Here is a 21,660-nt window from a genome sequence, read left to right as displayed (position 1 = left end):
CTGGAACCAGACTTTTTGATGTTCGAAGTCGCCAAGTACTTGAAGAACCAGCCTCTTAAAGGCTCAAAAACTGAAGCCAGCACTACTTCAGCATTTATCTCTAGAATTCTTTCTTCTTGACACCAGTAGACCTGAAATCTTCTGATATGAGTCCCACCGAGTGTGCCAAAAACTGTTGTCACTTAGGTTTGCACCCTTGTCCAAGGCCTATGCGCGAGGACAACCTAGTGAAACATGGAAACAACCTCCAAGCTATGGGACTTGACCTGCGAGGTTGAGTCTCCGGAGAAGGCCGGCTTCCTCTTACTGTCAGGGCACGCCTATCTATTCTCAGAAGGAAAAGGGAGAAGGAGAGCACTAAAGCAAATCTACCTGTCTAATCTAAGGCGGTGATGCACCAAAACAGAGTGTTCAGACTCATTTCTGCCCATATATGCACTACAGAACTAGGGTAACATCCAAAGTCATACATTCATTCAGGCTTATATCGACCAACAACCACATACAAGATCAGGAAACCAACTGAATAACACAAGGAATAGAAGATTTCACTTGTATATTATTCAATAGGCCAAAGATAGATACAGTATGCAGACCACTGATCTCAACAATACGTCAATGAGAGGTAAAATGATACACATACACGTTGATGGCTAAAAGAGATGATACAGGATGCTTATCTAGCTCAGAGACAAAGGGATTTTTTTACCCTGCAAGTCTGCAAGCAGTAGCAGAGAAAATCAGGGAGAGTCGACCCTTACAAAATGTACACAATCTGCCTTTATAGTTCAGGCGTAACTAAGATCTTTTTGGCTGAAATGACCCTGCAACTACCTGCCATTGAGTACCATGGAAGACAATCATGGAAAAAATCTCCAGAAAATTTGATCTCTTTCGCCAATAATGTCCTGAGAAGACTGAAAACGGCTTCATAACTGCGCTCCGACCTGGTAGATGGATCAACGGGTAGGTGGAGTGTCATTTTGTGTTTTACATTTACTTTGGTAGGTCGAGATTGATCATGGAGATCAGATTGCACGACAAAATCGATTATCCTCCCTTTTGGTTCATGAATCCGTCGAGGTCAAAAGGTCAACCGGGCTCCCTATGCGTCAACTAGGCCGAGCGGGCCAATTGCATTTCTTTATTTCGCCACCTGGAGGTCCTCCCGCGGTCGACCACCCTTCATTGGACTAACCGCGCCACCCTGAATACTATCATGATGGTGACGGTTACACTAACTGCCAACCGCCATCCTAGACTGCGCTGACAGGACGCGTGTCGACAAGGCGTTGTGTCGCCAACATAACCCACGCACATCTCCGCCATAGCGCGATGGCACCTACCGTCGATCCTTTCCAATCCGACAGTCACAAAACTCTCCCTCCTACGACCCTCCTTTTCTCGTGATTCGCCGGGCTCATTGATACGTGGCGTCTCCTCGTTGGTCTGTTGGTCACTTAAATCTAACTGCACTGGCAGCATGGAATGTGGCCCCGCCAGGACACGTGGTGCACGGGCGCTATGTCGTCGATGTTAGCTCCCGAGCAGTTCTCGATAGTGAGACAGCGCCAGTCGTAGATCCCTGCGGATCCGACGATCGTGAAGACTCGCCATTTCTTCTGGAACTACTGGGCCCGCTGTACGCTGTGCACTGACTCATACACATGGCACTTCCCTGTTTGGTTCGACAAAACATCAGCTGGCAACCCAAGACCTAATCCGCAGAGCGACCACGTGTCAGCTAGGTGCCATGTCGCTATGCAGAAATTGAGACCAAATTCCCATAGCGCCATAGCGCCCACTGACAGCGTGCCTTGAGATTTACACGTGTCCCCATTTGATTTGCTATCTTGACGCCGGGCTGACAAATTGCGTTGCAGAGTACCGACGGGACCCATCTCCCTGATCCTTCCTCGCCACGGTGAACTTTCCGTTTGGGCGCTATGTCGCCATCGGAAAATGCATTGGTTTTCCGTTGGCGCCATGGCGCCTCGCCGTTTTTTGAAACCTCCGGGCCGTGAAAACTGTCTGCCCGCCGCCATGAAGCTTCCGACCTTCCGTACTCTGCGATCTGCGACCGAACTCTGAATGACACCTGGCAATCCTTGGTGAGCCCTGGCCCATGTCGATCCACGTGGCGGATGGTCGCCATGTCGCTATGATAAAATCTGCACATCTTCGCCATAGCGAGATGGCGCCATCCATTGATGCGACCAAATTCGACGCTCGTGAGGACTCGTCCTACCTCATGCTTCCACCCTCCATGTCGATACACCTAGCATCGCTTTGAGACACGGCCCCACCTGACACGCGTCACCAGGGCGCGATGTCGCTGTCATAACCCTCGCACAACTCCTCCATAGCACAATGGCGCTTACCGTTGATCCGAGCTGATCCAACGGTGGCGAACGTAAGCCCCGACTGTGTTAGCCGTGCCGACAAGAACTCTGATCTGGCACACGTGGTTTCTCTTGATTTGTTGCCGCAACACCTGATTCCGCCGGTTGTCAAAATTCGCCGCCGTGACTATTTCCGTCGGGCGCTATGTCGCTATGGAGGTTTTCTGGCCGATTTGCGATAGCGACATAGCGCCAAGGGCGTTAAGAACCTTTTCCGACCCGTGGAACGCCGGACCCACCTCTGCAACGTGTCCTCAGGGCGTCATCGCGCTATCATAAATATCGTGCATTTTCTTTATAGCGCGATGGCGCCAACCGTCGATACCACTTAGATCTGTCGGCCAGAAAACTCGCGGGTCGTAGCATTAAAATACCAACTTTGAGACTAACCGTTGAATAAGCCGTGCGTGTGAATCTAAATCCTTGGCGGTAAAACCAGAGGTAACAATTAGCTCATGCAAGTTCCACTTCTGAAATAAGTTGTCAAGCTGAGTGGTGGAGATCGAGTTATAAACCCACATTTTGAAATCCTTGGCTAGGGTGGAATTAGGCAGACTTGCCAGAACAGTTGATCTTGTTGTTGTCCAAATGCTTCAGTTATTTCGTCGGATAATTGTTGGGACCTCAACCCACCTAGATACTCTGATGGTTGGACCAATGAACATCCCAAGCCCGACCTCTTGGTAGGGAGGGCTGTTCTATTAAATTAGAACCTGTGGGGATAAGTAAAAAGTTTCTCGACTGGGAGGTTAAGCTTATGATAATGCTTCTCCTCACCAAAGCCAGAGCTTCGACAACCTATTAAGGAAGCATCACACAAAATCTGAATGCTCTTTAAAAAACTTGTAAGTTTAGTATTTCTTTTCAAGTTTATTAGTCATTTACTTTAAAGATAGGTGTTTAAGATTAGAATGTAGTTATTTCTGTTTTTCTTTCATTTCAATCAGTTGATATCATAGAATTAGACAAGTATTTATTTTTCTTCTGAACAAATAATTTATCAGTTAATGTTATCAATGTAATTCATGATAGATTAGAATTGCAATTTAGATTTATTTTCAGTTTAAACTGTTATTGGAAAAAAACCTTTGTCATTTGAATAAGAAATAGAGCTGGTTAGTTTAATAATGGAATTTAGTTAGTAAGAAACCGACTGTTTCAAATGGCTTACCATTACAGTATCCTTATATCAATTGACTTAATATCATATTATGTCAATTCGATATAAGAAATATTCTATAATAAATTATATTATGTTTATGTATTTGCTTAGTTACTATTTATTATTATTTAATATCATGAATTAAATTGATCTTAAAATTTGGGACATCACAGAGAGGTATCAGGTGATAGATGATGTTATCTATTACGAAAATAGGATTGACTTGGTCCCTGAATCCAAACTTAAGAAGAAAATTATGCAATCCATTCATAATGTTCCAATTGCAGGTCATAAAAGATGATGTCCTTAAACATGTGAGGACATGTGTGACTTGTCAGCAAAACAAGTTAGAACATATGTATCTAACAGGTTTGTTACAACCACTATCATTTCCCAAACATAAATGGGAGAGTATCTCCATGGACTTTATCATATGACTTTTGAAGGTGCAGGATAACGACAACATATTTGTGGTGGTGGATAGATTGATAGAGTATGTTTATTTGTTTTCCATAGCAACTAATTGGACTTCACAGGTGGTAGCATTGTTCTTTATGGAGATTTTCAGACGACATGGTCTACCCAAGACCATTATCAATGACAAGGATAGTAAGTTTCTTAGCATATTTTGGCAGGAATTATTCATACTTGCTGGGACACAACTAACACCCAGCTCTAGTTACCATCCTCAGACAGCTAGATAGATAAAGATAGTGAATAAATGGGTAGAGGGGTATTTGTGTAATTGCATTTTAGGACAACAACGGGCTAGGGTTAAATGACTCCATCTTTATTACAATTTGACTTATCACTAGTTGAGTGGTATGTCTCCCTTTAGGGAACTTTATGGTTGTGAACCATTATTGTTTGTAGATTTGGCTTTGGTGGATTGCACCATGCACCATTGGCTAAGGATTGGTTACAAGAACAACTAGATATCTTGGCAGCTCTTAAGAAAAGTTTGCAATAGGCTTAAAATCAACATAAAGTTTATGTGAATCATCATAGAATTGAGCAATCTTTAGAGGTTAAGGACATGGTATTCTTACACCTTCAGCCTTCCAAGTAAAGTTCATTGAAGAAAAGTGGCACAAAGAATCTGAAACCAAGATTTACAAACCCTATTGTGTAATGGGAAGGATTGAGGAAGTGGCCTATGAGCTGGAGTTACCGAAGGGTAGCAGGATTCATAACATCTTCCATGTTTATTTTGTCAAGAAGGGACTAGGTCAGCACACAACAATCCCTCTTAGATTTTCCCCTCTTGATGAGGAAGGAAAACATGAGTTAGTTCGCATGGAAGTATTGGAAACTAGGGAGAAGTAGCTAAGGAACGGACCCATTAAGGAATATCTACTTTGCTAGAAGGACTTTCCCACTGAGGATTTAACATGGGAAGGAGAGAAAATACTACAACCTTCAGTGCTCAGGTTGCTTGGGAAAAACTAATCCCGAGAAGTGAGGACTGTCATGTCCCTCTCCATTGGATAATAGATGACACCCATACTTAGCCTATTCTTTTTTTTGCATCCGATAGGCTAAGGGTTCTTTTGTGATTAAGTGACGTTTGTATTGGTTAAGAGTCAAACTATCTATTGTGTTGGAGGTGGCCCCTATTGTTGGCATGGCCTAACATTCACTTTTAATCACTTATATGCTCTAAGTAGTGGGAAATCTAATTTAAATGCCCATTCTAGGTGGCACCTTGTTGGATTGGGTTTATGGCTTGTGACTTGATCAACTTACAATGATTGGCATTCACATCTCCTTGCCAGGTAACATGAATAGTTGAGTGGAGAATTCATATAGGAAGAGGGACGGGAGAGGTCGGGCATGCAGAAAAATTCAATTCCAAAATTTGCAGCAACAAAGTGTTTGTAATCACTTGCTAGTGCATAATGACAATCCTATAGGGTGTTTGGAAATATCCCCAAACCTCTTTCCAAACAACCTTTAGTTGTATCATCGGCGAAAAAGTTCCTACTTAATGTTTATAAGTCTACAAGGAGATTTTTTATGGTTAGGCAATTGTAGAAGAGCAAAGTACAAGTGTTGGGCACTATCTAGAAGCGATGACAATAGTGTGATTGGAAGATGGAAATGTTCAAGCATAAACCAAACAACCATGTATCATCTTATCGGGTGATAAGGTTGCCAACGCAAGGAGTGTGGTGCTCAAGGGATCGTTTGTCTAGAGACACAATGGATTGCTTTGGACATAGTTACAACCACAGAAATGGGTGTCGGATGCAACGTGAGTCGATATCTTGCTCCTATATGGTTGAGTGAACGAGTCTGTCATCTTAGAAATTTTACAACTTGAGAGACCTGTAACATTAACTTGCTCTTAACTCAAGGGGAATTAGAAAGAATCTACCATATTGGAATGCGGAATGCGACCTTTTATGCTGTTGTATACAATGGGTTGAGTGCACTTCCTATTTTGGGCATTAGTCTTGGTTGGATGATGAACTGTTTCTTCAAGTGCCATCTCTAGATTCTACTTAAATTATTATTTGCACTACTATATTGAACTAAGTTAATTGTCAGTAAATCCATGTTAGAGTTTGTTAATCTTGAGCATTGAATCATATATTGAATAGTTGCATGGTGTTTGTTCAATACGAAAGTTTATTGTTTCATGCTTGAATTTCTGTTAACTCTTATCCACAAGGAGAAATCAGACATTACCAAACAAATCTGATAGTAAATGCAATTAAATTTATTAGAAGCTTGGCATAATTTAGAAAACAAGACATTCAATATCAATGAAGATTCATAAACATCCTAATACATCGAGGTCTTAAAATAAGTGGCATGTTACAAATGCTAATGGAAAGAGTGTAGACAATGACTCGTACTTGCAATTTAAAAGTTGTAGTGCACTTTAGAAACCAAATGGGGGTTTGGGACAATGCCCTCAGTAGGGTCAAGATGAAGCGATCTGTAATGTCCCCTTTTGGGACATTAGAAGATTTAAAGACATTCATATAATATTAAAATTGTCTATGAGAGTGTGAATAAAAAGGGGGCAATTTAATATTATAAGGTGGGCTAAAGGTGACAAGGAGGAATAAGATGAAAAGACAGGGAGGAAGCCGAAGAGTCACAACTGTGAGGATAAAAGAAGAAGAGATTCATTCATGGGGTATGCTTGTTCTATGATTCAAATTTCAGTTTCTCTATTGCGAAAGTTATTTAGAAAGCTTCAGCTTTCAGCTAGTGTGAGGACATAGCCGCCCGTTTTGATAGACAGTGCGCAAATGCATTGTCCATGGAGATGTCACATCAGGTGTCTCGCATGTGCTTACAGGTTCTTTTCTTAGTGTTCCAATCTGCTTGTAAAACTATGTTTAAGATTGGACTTTGAATGTTGGTTATTGTATTGCTGTTGTATAATGCGATAACATGTTTTTAAGGAATACTATGAAAATTTATTGGTTTTATACTGTTGGATTGTAACACAATTTTCATATGCTTGAATTTTGAATATTATTTTGAGAAAGAATGGGTAAATATCCACTGAGGATATTTCAGTGGTATTAGAGTTGGTCTTCCTACCAGCTTGTGAAGCTTTACCAAAATAATTTCGCAAAAGATTTTATTAGGAAGGTTTTGCTAGAAAGAAAGTATGATTCTAAATAAACCATTGTCTCCTGAGGTTGTAAGGAATGTTAGTAGTATCATTGGATAACTGCAATAATTGAAGTGGAACATTGGTAATGATTAAGTCCGTGTGGTAACTTTCAAAGGAGTTGCTTTCTTTGCCCAAAGTTTTCAGATTAATGGAACTTCTGAAAATGTGAGGTTTTCTCTGAGGTCATTATAGAGAGGTTTTAAAGAGAGATATTAATAGCATAGTGGCTCCAAACTTGAGTCGTCTCTATTAAAAACAATTTATAATGGTTTAATGTTTCAAAATAGAGATTTTAGAAACTGTCTTAAATATACTTGAAAAATAATTCTTGTCAGAGTTTTGAAGGGTTGTTTCAATGCCGATTGGAGAAATACGGTGGATTTACAGACAAAATATTGCAGATGTAAACTATATTGGCTTATCTAGTGAAGAAATACACTGGTTTGAATATCAGAACACTGTCAAGATGAATTATTTAGAGTTTTGAAAATTTATTTTAGCATTTGAAGGTTGAGTATCATTATTTGAATATTGAGTTTTCTGAAGAAAGAAGTTAATGTGAATGGTCGGGTCTTGATGAGATTATTGTGGGGTGCAATCACTAAGGGAACTGAACGTTTCTTGAACTATGATTAGATCGGCTTCATACTTTGACTATAAACATGGAATACCTTGACGGAGACTAGATTTGTGGTGAGTGAAAATATTTATGTCTGGTAGTGTACTTGGGAGAAGCTCTAATTTCAGATGTTTTAACCAGAGAGATAATCTTGGGAGGTGTGTTGAGAGTCCCATGTTGGGGGGCAGATAAGAACAACAGAACACTCAGGAAACTTTAATGTGGGAGTCTTGCATATCCGCAATTTTTGTGGTAAGACTAGACGATTGGTGTGATTGTTTGAAATGATTCATGTAACCATTGCACCTTTCGGCTATCATCAGAGTTGTCTAGAATTGTTGAACTTGAGTGTTTAGAAGAACCGATTTGGGAGTTTGTGGAGATTTTGGGTTCAAGCGGGAATAAAGTTTGATAGCATGCAAGCAATTCAGAGTCAAGCTTAATAAATGACAACCTTAATTGCTTAGAAGTGGTTTGTCGGATGCACAATAGAACTTCAAATTATAATTGTCGTAAAGGAGCTATTTTGGTATGGAAAGAGACTATTTACAAGAGGCGACAAAGAAGAGGAATTGTTTTTGATGAAACACAGAATTGACTGGGCTACTAAAGGCGTCAATTAGGAGCCTAAAGTTTCGCTATGAACCATATTCTATTCGGTCCTGGATGTGTTGCTCATTGGGCAAATAACGGGCAAACTGTTGTGTTCAGGTTCCACATGTGTTCTCTTTGAAGCAAAAATGTTACAATGCACATTTGGAGGAATGTTACCATAGGGGGGCCTTTGTCGTGAGGTGAAGAAGAATTGTCTGAGTGCCAATAAGAAGTGTAACAGTCAGTTTGATTTATGGAAGTTGGCAGATAGGGTCCTAATCACCGTTTAAATTATACTCTGGCATGAGAGATGGATTAGTTCAAGCTATTGACAATAGCAAGTTCCTTGCTTGAATTAGGGGAATCATTTTAGAAGTAATGAAAATTGGAAAGTGGAATGAATAAATCACTCCTATATATTATAACATGTATTTGGTGGAAGTTGGTGAAACAACCATATATTTCGTGGGGTTGGCAAAGTGGAGAAACGTAACCGAAGGAGAGGATATTTGGGTGAAGAAATAACTCAGAAATATTTGTAATAAAAGCTTACAGGCAAAATTGTTGAAAAGGTGTTCTAGTCTAGCGCTATAGTTACTGAACGAGCTCTTGAATTTGAATGATGGTTCCAATGAAAAAGAATGGTTACAAAAATGCCAAATATGCATGTTGAATACTTTCCCTCATGAAGATCCTTTCAACATATTTACACGTGCAGGATTGGACATCTCAAAGAATCTTATCGACGTATTACCAGAGTAAGATGACACCCTTCTTCATATTGATTTCATTAGAGAAACTGATGAGTTACTTCAAGAGCTCAAATTGCAAACAAAATGTGATGCAATGAAAGGCTTGGATCCTCAATCAATAGCAATTAGCTTGAAATTGCAAGAAAAGGAAAGGACTTTGCAGCAAGTAAAAGCATTGAGAGATTTGGCAATCTCTCTAAAATGGTAAAATTTGGGAATCTTGTCAATTAATAGTAGCATTTGGACTCAATATTACCCTAGAGGGGCTCTGCATATTATTCCACATTGTGAAGCCTGCCTTGGCTATACAAAACCACATCTGCAATTAGAGGATTGTATCTTGCAGTGGAGATTGTGCTCATGAGAAGAATAGTTACCTTCAACGACAGGGGAGTCTCAGGCTATCTGTGAAGAGATTTCTGAGAATGCAAGAAGGCTGAGCCATTACATTGGCAGTAATTAAAGGATAGCTCTCATCGTTGTATAGTGTGAACTAGTGAAGGAAACACAACTCATTACAAGCTTTGTTGGGTGTGAGAGTGAACATGTCTGAACTTGCAGGGTGTCATTATTCCTTTCCAGTTACCTTTGGTTTGTCATGCAGGAGGGACAAGACAACGACATAGGTATTGGTAGAAGTTCCAATAGATGAACTAGAAGTTGGGACTGTAGAAACAAGGCACACTCATTGTAACATCCCGATTTCCTGGGTCTTATTTAACAACTAACATCTCCAAGAAATACAATTATTACTTCAATTTCATAGGAAGACAGTTATAATCGTCACGTTCATGTGAAAGAGATTTACCATTAAAAATAGTTAAACAAAATTTCTTAACTTTAAACATCATCAATGAATTTACTATAGAAAATAAAATCCACATACCATGGAATTCGAACCAAGGAATCATTGTAGGGATGCTTTTGCAACCACGCTCATGTGAAAGAGATTTACCATTAAAAATAGTTAAACAAAATTTCTTAACTTTAAACATCATCAATGAATTTACTATAGAAAATAAAATCCACATACCATGGAATTCGAACCAAGGAATCATTGTAGGGATGCTTTTGCAACCACCCAAGTTAGTCCACATATACCACTATAACAATATCAAACAACAAATACCATCCAATATCGCTATATCGAAATTAAATGACGATTACCATTAAATGCCACTATATAAAATTAGGGCATCACATACCATTGTATCAATTAGGACATTAATTACCATTGGATCATTTAGGGCTTTTGATACCACTATATCAATTAGAGCTTCTGATACCACTAATTCAATTAGGGCACTTGATACCACTGTATCATTTAGGGTTCTAGATACCACTGTATCATTTAGGGTTCCAGATACCACTGAATCAAATTAGGGCTTCAAATACCACTGTATCATTCCTTTCCTTCCGATTACTTTAACTGTGGCAATAACTCAAGATTAGAAAATATGCTCATATTCGATATTCATATAAATGAAAAACAATTCATAAATCTATCTCTCGCATCCAAGTGTAAAATAACTATAACGCTGAATTAAATTAATCTTACCTTTGTGCATATACATCATAACAGTGATAATACATATTTCTGACAAACAATTGAATGTATAGCTTATCTTTGTTTGATGTACGTTCGACAACTTAGGGAGAGGTAAAACATTGTCAGGGGCTTAACTACCCATCCTCGGACCTTAACTTATTCCCCACACGATCTCTAATGAGAAAAGCCCTCCCTACTCGGATTTGAACTTGGAACATTTGTCATCTACTGAGCATCCTGGTATTTAAATGCACCACTAGACTTGACAGTAGGAGTTACAATAACAGGATCATGCATGAGTTATTAAATAATTCATATTAAGAATGGTAAACATTGTTATGTCATAACTGATACTATTTTCATGTTATTGTAGATTCCTTTCTCTCACCTCTTCACCCTTTTCCTTGGCTACACAGTCGGGTGAGTCCCAGGTGTTCGGAATTCTCAGAACAACTAGTTTTGTCAATTATAGAAGAAGATTACATGCATCCAACATTCACATTCTATGATTTGAAAAAGATATTCTTAAAGAATGCATAATTTATTGCATAATTCTAATCTCTATTGGCATAATGATCTATGGATCCATACCATGATTACCTAGCTATCACTTGCCATGAACAAGGCAAAATCAGAAAGAGAATCAAATCTATAGTATCAACAATATATCAACGTAAGTGATAAATGTAAATACATATTGTGATTATTTGTAATGGCTGGGTCAGCATATACCTTGTTATGAAAAGAGCTCATTAATATTCAGCATTACCCACAACGTATCTTTGGCTTGTATTTCATTTGTTGAAGTTTGTGATTCTACCAGAATGAACTTGCTGCACTTAGAGACCAAGAGTTGGATAATTTCAGTGGCAATCACAGATGCTTGATTACATTGAGTCAAATTGAAATCGTGGGTCAAAGACAAAAAAAAAATATTAGTAATATCAACTCGATGAGATGACAATGAGTCATTCCTATATTGTGTTGTCAAAGTTTGCGATGGATTCAACTATGCAAATAATATTTGAAGTACCACATAAGAAAAATATATTCTAAATTTCACACAGAATGAATCGCTGGAGAAGAAATCGAGAGCAGCTTAGAATCAAGAGTACAAAAAAATGTTAATGCTTATTACAATAGCATGACCTGTATGTAGTTAAGTCTATAAACCAAGGAGATGTGCAGTCAAAGATGGTAGTCAATCTAGACCTCGGCGACAGTCTACATGTGAGTCTATAGAAATGAAATATCATTTTCGAATGCAACAAGGATATCTGACATAAAATGTTGTGGTTGTGATGCTCATTATACAGAACAAAGATTGGTAGAAGAGTGCCTTGTTTTGTGAAAGAAAAAGACATATTGCAGAGAAGGAACATAACACATCGGCTTTCCCCTGTTGAAAATGCAAATATTATCATAGTTATGAAATCCGCTTACACACCACACATAAACAAGAAAGAAGGTTGGGAATTGTTAAAGAAAATCAATCCTAAAAAAAATGTAGCAGGGTGAATAAAAAGGATAGATATATCCATCCACCTCCCTCATGACTTCCATTAAAAAGAGCAAGCTGTGACTTCTTGGCTTCCATCAGTTTCAAAGAAAGAAATCCATTCGAATTCAAGAATTAATTCGATTTGAAAAGAAGAGAAATAAAGAGGGAAAAGAATTAAGGAGTTGAAAAGTTATAGACTTTATTTTATTATTATAATACGTTCTTATATATGTCTAAATAAGTCTATTGATGAGGTGACATCATTAGATTATATTATTATAATTTATGGGTGTCATTTCATTTTTATATTTATGTGTTCGCATGTAAGTGTTTATTATAATGATAAGGTAAAAATTAATAAACAATCTCTAAAGGTATGTATTATATTTTAACTAAATTATTTTATGTTTCTCAATTTATTTATTTAAATAGCTCATGCGGGTCCCACAGATGTATCCTATTTCAAATCGCTAGGTTCTCAACCTATTTGCCCAGCGATGATGATGCTCTTGTGCCTAATTCTTTTCTGACAATGCTTCCACCCCTTCGACGTATTTCCTGCAAGGAAGTTCTCCACAGTTAAATTATATTATCATAATAAATTATTTAATCATAATTAATCACAATGGTTAACCATCTTCTCAATTTCATGAATTTGTGACAAATGATCAACTAACTTGTTATCTTCATTTTGAAATTATAACGATTAACCATCTTACCATTTCACAAGATTATAACCAAATTAATTGTCAACTGACTTCATGTGAACCTCAATGGCTATATTTTAAATTAGAGCAAAAATTGGGATGTAACACTCATTGAATCCACCACGCTTAAGAAGTGATATCAAGAAGCTCCACTTGACTTTACATAGTATTTTTTTTCAAAGCTACCTTGACTGCGTGAATTGGACCACTTGATGAAGCTTGACTGTCGAACTAGAACGCTGTTGTTTGTGATTTTATCATTTCTGGGAATACAAAAAACAATGAAATGCAAAGTAGCACCAAAAGTGTCATTAATTTTCAGACTGAGCATACCAACGGATTGAACAATTACCATAGTGAAATCTTGCTCTAACAGTCACTACAGGAGGAAATACTTTCTTTAATCAAGAAAAAGTACAGGTAATTGAAGCAGTCATGGTAAGTCTGAAAAATTGAGTGGTTTCTTCAGAATTTAATGACACCTTTAATGGTGAACAGATGAGAAATTTGCAGAAAGACTTGGGGTGCAATTAGAACAAATGAAATCTCCAAATGATATTCTCTCCAAATTGGAAGAGATAGAAACTTATTTGACCAATGTAGAACAGGAAGATGGTAGACTCTTAAATTGGGCTTTACAACCTTCGATGGTGACTGTGGTTTAGCCCAAGTTTATGGAGCATCCAGAGAAACGGGTTAGCCTTGTGATTGCTTCATGTCTCAATGAGATTATGCAAATAACATCTCCTACAACAACATACAATGATGTGGTGTTGAAGAAAGTTTTGCAGCTGATAGTGAAGAACTTGGAAGATTTACAAGTTAAAGGAATTCAGAACAGCACAAGGAAAATGTAGATACAACGATTTTAGTTGAGGATAAGGAACATACAAGTTTCTACGTTGGTGATTTGGAGGTTAGCCTTGACAAACATGTTAACAAGGATGCTTGTACTTGAAGTAACATGCTAGAATCTTTGTATGATGAACCATATGTTTCTTACACGCATGATATTAACTTCAATAAATAGTCCAAGGTCACACCACAAGATGATGAGTTGTGATAGTAAAGAGATGCATGCCTTAAAGAATCAATTGAAGGTCAGTAAAGAAATGGTTGTGGCATCTTTGGTACATCATGACAAGACTCACAAGATGGTGGAGGATCTCTTTAGGAAGGCTCAAAAGGGAGTGGAAGGAGATTGGCATTTTGCTGATTTGCAGGTGGTCAAAACGACCCTTGAATCTATGAAATCAAAGTACTTATGTTTGCTTTCCAATAGGGATTATACTCTTAAGGTTGCCGGAATATATGTCCATCAGTTGAATAACGGAAGGAATGAGATCAAGGAGCTCAACAGGGAGCTTAAGTATGATCATGAGGCATTGGATGATATTTAGTTTTCTTTTCAGGAAGTAGAAAATCAGATTAGGATCACGAATCATTTTTGGAAACATGAGGGTAAAGAGAGGCGGGAGTTTTTCCAAGAAGTAATTGATGAATTTGATAGCATTCAACAGACGTATGACTTGGATAGTTCCCCAAATGACCAAGTACCATAACTTCAAATCACATTAAACTTGTAGACAACTCTTTTTTTGAAGTAGATGCTGATTGGACTTCCGATAGTCCCCTGTCTGAGATGAACAAAAGAACTCTTTTCGACTGTCATGAAGAGGATGATCTTGACTTAAGAATATTGAATCTAGAAACAATTCCTAGCAGTGAATCTTGGTCATGGGATTGGTGTGGTGAATTGACTACGTTCACTCGCCCTTTGATCAATTCAAATATGGTTCTCGATTTCAACCCATACAGGAGTTGGATGGATTTCATACATTAGCCATTGAATAGATCTTGGTGGAGAGTTGATGAGAGTTATGTTTCAATCACAAGGAACGGTTTTCGGCTTCATTCTTATTCATAGCACCTATGTACTCAGAGGTTCTCCAGATTGACGACGACAGTATGATATTTGATGTGCCCTTGGTGTTGTTTTTAGCTTTGAGCAACTCGTTTCTTACATCATCTATTTAGGTTGGGTCGTCACCATCTACTGGGTTATACATAGCTCCTAGATACATTTATACCTTATCATATCAGCTGGTTATGACAATAGGGTTTGGGATCCAGGTGTTGACCGTATGTATCTATGGCTTGTTGTGGACTTTGTTGCAGTTATACTTAGTTTGAGAGTGGATACGATTATAATCAGAGTTGTACAATCTACAGATGCAACGATATTTAATGGATTTATATGGGATCTAGGGATCTGGTTGATGGATGGGTTGCAGTTTGACACCTTGCTTCGCAGCGAGGTAGGATTTATTTTAAAATTGGGCTATAGAGTTACCTGTAGATTCATATGGGATTCGGGTACTGATTGCTTGAGGACAAGCAATCTCGAAGAGGGGAGATTTGTAATGTCCCCTTTTGGGACATTAGAAGATTTAAAGACATTCATATAATATTAAAATTGTCTATGAGAGCATGAATAAAAAGGGGGCAATTTAATATTATAAGGTGGGCTAAAGATGACAAGGAGGAATAAGACAAAAAGATAGGCAGGAAGCCGAAGACTCACAACTGTGAGGATTAAAAGGAGAAGAGATTCATTCATGGGGTATGCTTGTTATATGATTCGGATTTTAGTTTCTCTCTTGTGAGAGTTATTTAGAAAGCTTCAGCTTTTAGCCAATATGAAGACGTAGCCCCTCGTATCGGCAGATAGTGGATGCAAACCCATTATCAGTGGAGACATCACATCAGGTGTCTCACATGTGCTTATAGGTTCTTTTCTTAGTGTTCCAATCTGACTGTAAAATTGTGTTTAAGATTGGACTTTGAATGTTGGTTATTGTATTGTTGTTGTACAATGCGATAGCATGTTCTAAGGAATATTATGAGAATTTACTGGTTTTATACTATTGGTTTGCAATGCAATTTTCATATGCTTGAATTCTGAATTTTATTTTGAGATAGAACGGGTAAATATCCACTGAGGATATTTCATGATCCTTGAGGGGTTTTTGTGGTAGCACCCCTAGCAAGGTCAAGGGGCAATGGTCCACTGGGGTGGAGGGGCAACACCCAAACTACATTACTTGTCACAATTTGGTCTACGGTCAAGGGTGGATCCCCCACCACTATGACCAAATTAGGACCTTTAAAATTACATTGAATTCCATAGTGAACATCATTTTCATTTCTACGTCCACATATGGCCATCTCGGTGACAAAGACAACAAATGAAAAAATAAAAAAGGGTATTAACCATGTTTTGCCTTTTTCAGGCAGCATCTAGCGTCTATTGGGACTTACAAGTCCCTATACAAGTCTCCCACAAGTCCCTCACAAAATCTCATGACTTTGTTTTGGGCTTGGCGAGTTTGCTGCGAGTTAACTCAGCAAGCCACAAGACTCTAAAGTCGTGGCAAGTACCAGGTGTCTGTAAACTATGAATATAAATTTATTACAATTGAAATAAAAGGTGTGTACTTTGAACAATAGTATTAAAAATAAGTATTTTTAAATACTAAAATTAAAAAATTAAAATAAAAGTTAAAAGTATATTTAAATACTACAAGGGAATTTTGCATTCATTCAAGTTATGCTTTGCCTCTAATTTTCAGATTCGGGCAGTTTGTTTAATTGAGGGCATGTATACAACACTTGGTTTGTTTGAGGTTTGAGATGATGGAACCCCTCTTGGTTTCCTCAATTGGGATCGAGGACCTTGTTTCCATTTTGGGCGATTCCATTCTAGGATCACAATTGTGCTGATTTGTTGAGGATTTGAAGACATTTTTCAGTTTCCTTATTTTTTAATGTCTGAAGCAAATATGCTGATGAGCAATGAGAAACGATTAGTTTGCAATAAATTTGGCAATTGGAACTTAGAGGGTTTTATTGCTGGTTTTTCAAAATTTATCTTTCAGCTTGATGTGAGGTGCAATAATGAGGAAAAATATTTTTAACATTTATTTCTCTCAAACCCTAGCCATTAGATTACAAGTAATTCATGCATTTTTTGGTGGTTGTATCAACCTTTTATGCTGGATTTTAGTGCTATATATAGGAAGAGAATTAATTGTCATGTACCATTGATCTTTCTGGGATTTGCATGCACATTGGTTAGTGTTTGCCTAGCATTTATTTCAGATCAGTGGAATTCTAATACTTGTCAGTCAAATTGCATCAGCCATACAACATTTAGACACCATAGGAGCTATTTGTCATCATTATATATTTGTACCAGCCTCAAGGAGGGTCTGATTAGATTTGAAGGAGCTATACCAGCAATATATGTTGCTACAGAGAAAAAATTGCACAATTGACTAACTACTACAATCCTAAAATCCTGTCTTTGACCTACAATAATTTACACCAGGCATTGGAGGCTTTGGAGACGAAAGATTCTTCAAAGATGTCCACATCTACTTTTTGTGAATTATCTTTTAATACTAAAATCAGGAATTTTTTTTGTTTCATTGATTGTAATAACTTTCAGCTCAGTATTTTAAAATCAGATCCTTGAGGGTTTCCAAATTGATTGTATGATGTGGCTTGGTTGAAATGATCACTTCAATTCAGATAATTGCTTGGAATTATTTAGGGTTTATACAAGCAGTTCTAATAGACGATATTGATCAAATGAAGTGTTGTAGCAACAATTGTGGATTTGCTAGTGTTTCTAGTTAATTGTTTTCAGTTTTTATTTTCTGTTCTAGCTTGGCTTGATTTTCAAAAATTAGAAAAAAAGAAATACCAAATTTCATACCGCTACACAAAATATTGCATGATTTTAATAGGGGACATTACATGATCTTTGAGTAAAGTGCCATTCACCTTGGCTATGAAAGGAGTAAGGATGCTTATTCTCCTTGAAAAAAGATCCTATTTAATGTGTATCATTTATTTGTTTTCCATGTTTTTATGTTGCAGACACTAGCTTTGCTTCTGCAAAACTTGACAAGAATAGATTTTATCCAAGACATTGTAACATTGAAAGTGCAAAGATGCAAAGAGGATCCTGGGGCAACATGGAAGGTTTTTGAATGCAATCCCTACATCATGGGTGAACCAGAAAATCCAGATATGTATTTCCCGTTTCTAGACTACCTATGCAAGTTGGCAGAAGAAGACCATACTGTTGTGGGTAAGTGCTGAAAATTAAATGATTAAGAGTATGGAATGAAAATTTATAACTCAGTCACAGTTGAAGAACATCAAACTCATTGTCTAATGCAAAAATTTGTTTATAAAAACAAATTGTGAAGACCAACCAAGGTCTAGCTTATTAGAGAAACTAGCTATGGTAAAGGAGAGTCTTTGAAAAAGGCCCTCTCACAAAGAGGTTTGATAGTTTTGTGGTACAACATCCCAACATGCATAAGGACGGTCCCAGGTTGGAGTCCTAATTGGTCCTTGGACACCAACACAATAATATAAAGACTCAACATGGAATTAAAATAGTGCAGCACTTAATGATTAGAATGGACAGGGAAGAAGAGGAAAAAGATACCAATATATTTAATTATCTGCAACAAAAGAAAATGGATGTCATGCCAAGTCCAACAATGGTGGGATGTGAATCATCAGTCAGCATCAAGCATAATGTCTTTTCATATTTAAAATAAAAACTCTAATCCTCTTGATTCATGATAGGTTGGTTCAATAGATGTGAACACAATTCTCACTGTTATAAGATTGAAGAATTATAGAGTATATTTATTAAAATGGTAGGGTTTCTTGATTCCAACAAGATCATAGAAGAAGTCATCACATATATTGAACCAACATATCATGAACCAAGAGGATTAGAATTTTTATTTAAATATACTCTATAATTCTTCAATCTTATAACAGTGAGATTTGTGTTTACTATTCTTTCAATATGTTCCCTTTGTTCTGCAGTAGCTTTAACATCCATTCTTCATATGCATTCTCTTGAACATATTTCATTCTCTCTTGATAATAATGCATGTCAACAACATTAAGGATGGAATTGATGACAAAGTTTTCAGGCAGACCTACCAAATAAGCATTCTGATTTGTGCTTGGATATGCATGACCGATTTTCTTTGGTTTGAATTTGTGATAATCTTGCAGAAAATGTCTCTTTATGAAGGTAACCATGACTTTTTTGCTTCTTTGTTATCTTTTTCCTTTGATGTAAATCTGCACTTCTCTTATCATTCATGATTTATCGGTTGAGCTTAATTTATTTGAATACACCATGCATATGCTCTTCAAAATTCTCTGTAGTTTGACTAACTCATCTTAGATTGTCTCCAAATTCTAACTAGAAAGCAGACTGGCTTGTTGATGTTGATGTGCTAGTTGAAAGCAATCTCAGCTTGTGCTTTGTCCAAATCCTACGGTTTTGGAATTTCACCCACTAGGCACCAGAGTAAATCACCTAAACTTCTCAGGCTCTCCTTGTTTATTAATTTGTTGGTGGTAGGTTGAACTATGGGGCATCTTGACTAAGGCTACCTTATCCTGCAATTTGAAGTACAGCCCATTGGCATAGCTAGCAATATGCTACTCTTTGTTCTCTTGCAAATTCACTCTTATCTGCAACTTCATAAACTGGACTATTACTTCAACAAAAAGAACTTCCTTTCCCTCAAAATTTAGAATTGTTTGAATACCTCATACAAATAATCTATATGTAGGAATTCGGTATGCAGCTTGTTTAATATCTTGGGGCAGAACTCGATCTTGGTTTTACATTGTCTTGTCAGAGTATATTGGAGGTTATGCCATCATAAGGCAGGATGCAACTTCATTCTTGCCACTGCAAATTTTAATTTGCTTGGATCCCCTTCATTTATGCTCTCTATTTCAAAACACCTTGTTAATTCTTGTAGCCAATCGATTAACAACTTGGAGTTCAAATCACCACAAGAGCTTGAAATCTTCTCCTTTACTTTTATCTTCTGTTTTGAACTAAAATGGCTTGTATCAGTCTTTCTGGGATATCCTGTTCTAACTAGGGCTCCCAAATCTTTTTGTTAACTTTTGAATTCATTCTGTTGGAATCTAGCATCAGTTTCTTTTAATCTTCTAAGCAATCCATCTCCACCATTCCTTCTAAGTTTATTATCTCTCCTAGTTCTTTTTCCCTGGTTCAAGGTCATTTTATAGTCCTCTTTGATAACAAGTTATGCAGAATATTTCTTCTTTCTGCAGCAACTGATGCACAAAATCTCTCCTTCATGTTTCTATCCTGCAACTACTCTTTGAGTTGGTACTTGCAGACAGAAAATACGACAGAATGGACTAGGAGAGGGGAAGGGTAATGGCAAATTAAAAATAATAATAAAAGACAAACCGATAGTACACCAATTGCCAAGTAGAATTTCTTCTATCTTTGTTAATCTCGGCAGAATAATATGGTTTATCTTTTTATACAAGGGAAAACAAACTTTCCTACAGTAACTTTTTCTTATTTATATTAAAACTATTCTGCAGGAGTTCTAATTTCTTTGTAGGAAAATATTTTTGGTTCTCTGAATAGAGTCCTCTATTGAAGCTATTGGCTAACAAAATTTTCCTAATTTTTTTCCCCCTTTTCACAACACCCAAGAAGTGGCAAGATCTCAATCAAAATTAGCAATACACAAAATGCTATATGACAGGAGCACTAGGTCTAGCCTGCAGTTCGAAATAAAAATCATGTCCATATTTAATCATAGTGTTACCTGTATCTTTCTTAGACTTTGATAATACGTTTCTCATCCTTTCATTATCACTAATTTGCTCAAATTATATCTTTTGAGACTACACAGTAAGAGATGCAGTCCATGCATTGTCTTGTTCTGCATAGCATAACTATTTTATATTAACAATCTCACTCCCAAAATAGTCAGTTCCCACACTTACTCTCTTCTCCGTTTCCAATATATCCATTATGCATCATGTTCTCACCAATATATGGAAACACTTTATTGTAAAAATGTTGTAAAAATAGAAAATATGTTATCTTAGAAGCTACATACTCCAGATAGCCAAAAACATTGTTTTAAATTTAAGTTAGGGGATTGACTTGTGCTCCTATACCTGGGAAATTTCCGAGTCTGCCTTATGTACCTAAATAGTCCCTGCCTCATTTTTCCATGGACAAAAGTTGTATTCCATGATTCAAAATTGATCATTTCTCTTACTTGATTCAGGATTTTTCTTTGATTTTCTCTAATTTGAAAGCTTTTCAAAACCTGCCTTTGAAAACATGATAATGAATAGCCCTGGTTAATGGAAATGATTTCAAATTGTTTTGGTTTGTTTTCCTTTTCCACGAAACATCTCGTAGTTTTTTTTCTTATCTTCCATGATTCAACATCCTTAGTGGTCACTTCTTGGTTTCTAACCCTCCTAGAATGAAATATTCAGCTGTGATTGCTCTCACATTTTTAGTCTCCTCCTTGGCCTTTTCCGCAAGTATCTTCTTCTTCATTAGATTTTTAATGGAAACTATTTCAGTGGGATATACCTCATTGTCTCACTTACCATTGTAATCTCAAGCATGTGTTTGACATCCACATGGCACTCTTTTGTCCAATTGGACAACTTTGGGAATGGGCGATTTATCAACATGTGCTAGCTGAAACAATTATCAATGACCAATGTAGATTCCAAACCCTTGCTGACAGCAACAACACAATATTGTAAACTTTCGTAAATCAAATTTCCACCTCCAAACATTAATTCCAAGTTCCCATAATATTAGCAT

The 21,660-nt window shown here is 37.2% G+C and overlaps 1 protein-coding gene and 1 pseudogene across 3 annotated transcripts in view; both read left to right on the top strand.

Moving 5' to 3' along the window:
- The window catches only part of LOC149568505 (uncharacterized), a 129,517-nt gene that overhangs the window by 65,475 nt on the left and 42,382 nt on the right, over positions 1–21,660 (top strand). For all 3 annotated transcript variants that reach the window (XM_089821411.1, XM_089821409.1, XM_089821412.1), the window contains one exon: positions 17,868–18,081. In XM_089821411.1, coding sequence (XP_089677537.1) covers positions 17,868–18,081 — 214 coding nt within the window. The remainder of the gene's footprint in view (positions 1–17,867; positions 18,082–21,660) is intronic.
- On the top strand, positions 2,195–9,378 carry LOC149568508 (protein PALE CRESS, chloroplastic-like; annotated as a pseudogene).

This window comes from Cupressus sempervirens, chromosome 3 (genome assembly GCF_028749045.1).
Source record: "Cupressus sempervirens isolate cs-2001-9-10 chromosome 3, ASM2874904v1, whole genome shotgun sequence".
Taxonomy (NCBI): domain Eukaryota; kingdom Viridiplantae; phylum Streptophyta; class Pinopsida; order Cupressales; family Cupressaceae; genus Cupressus; species Cupressus sempervirens.
The sequence above is the reverse complement of the archived record's forward strand: the minus strand, read 5'-3'. Positions and strand labels throughout refer to the sequence as shown.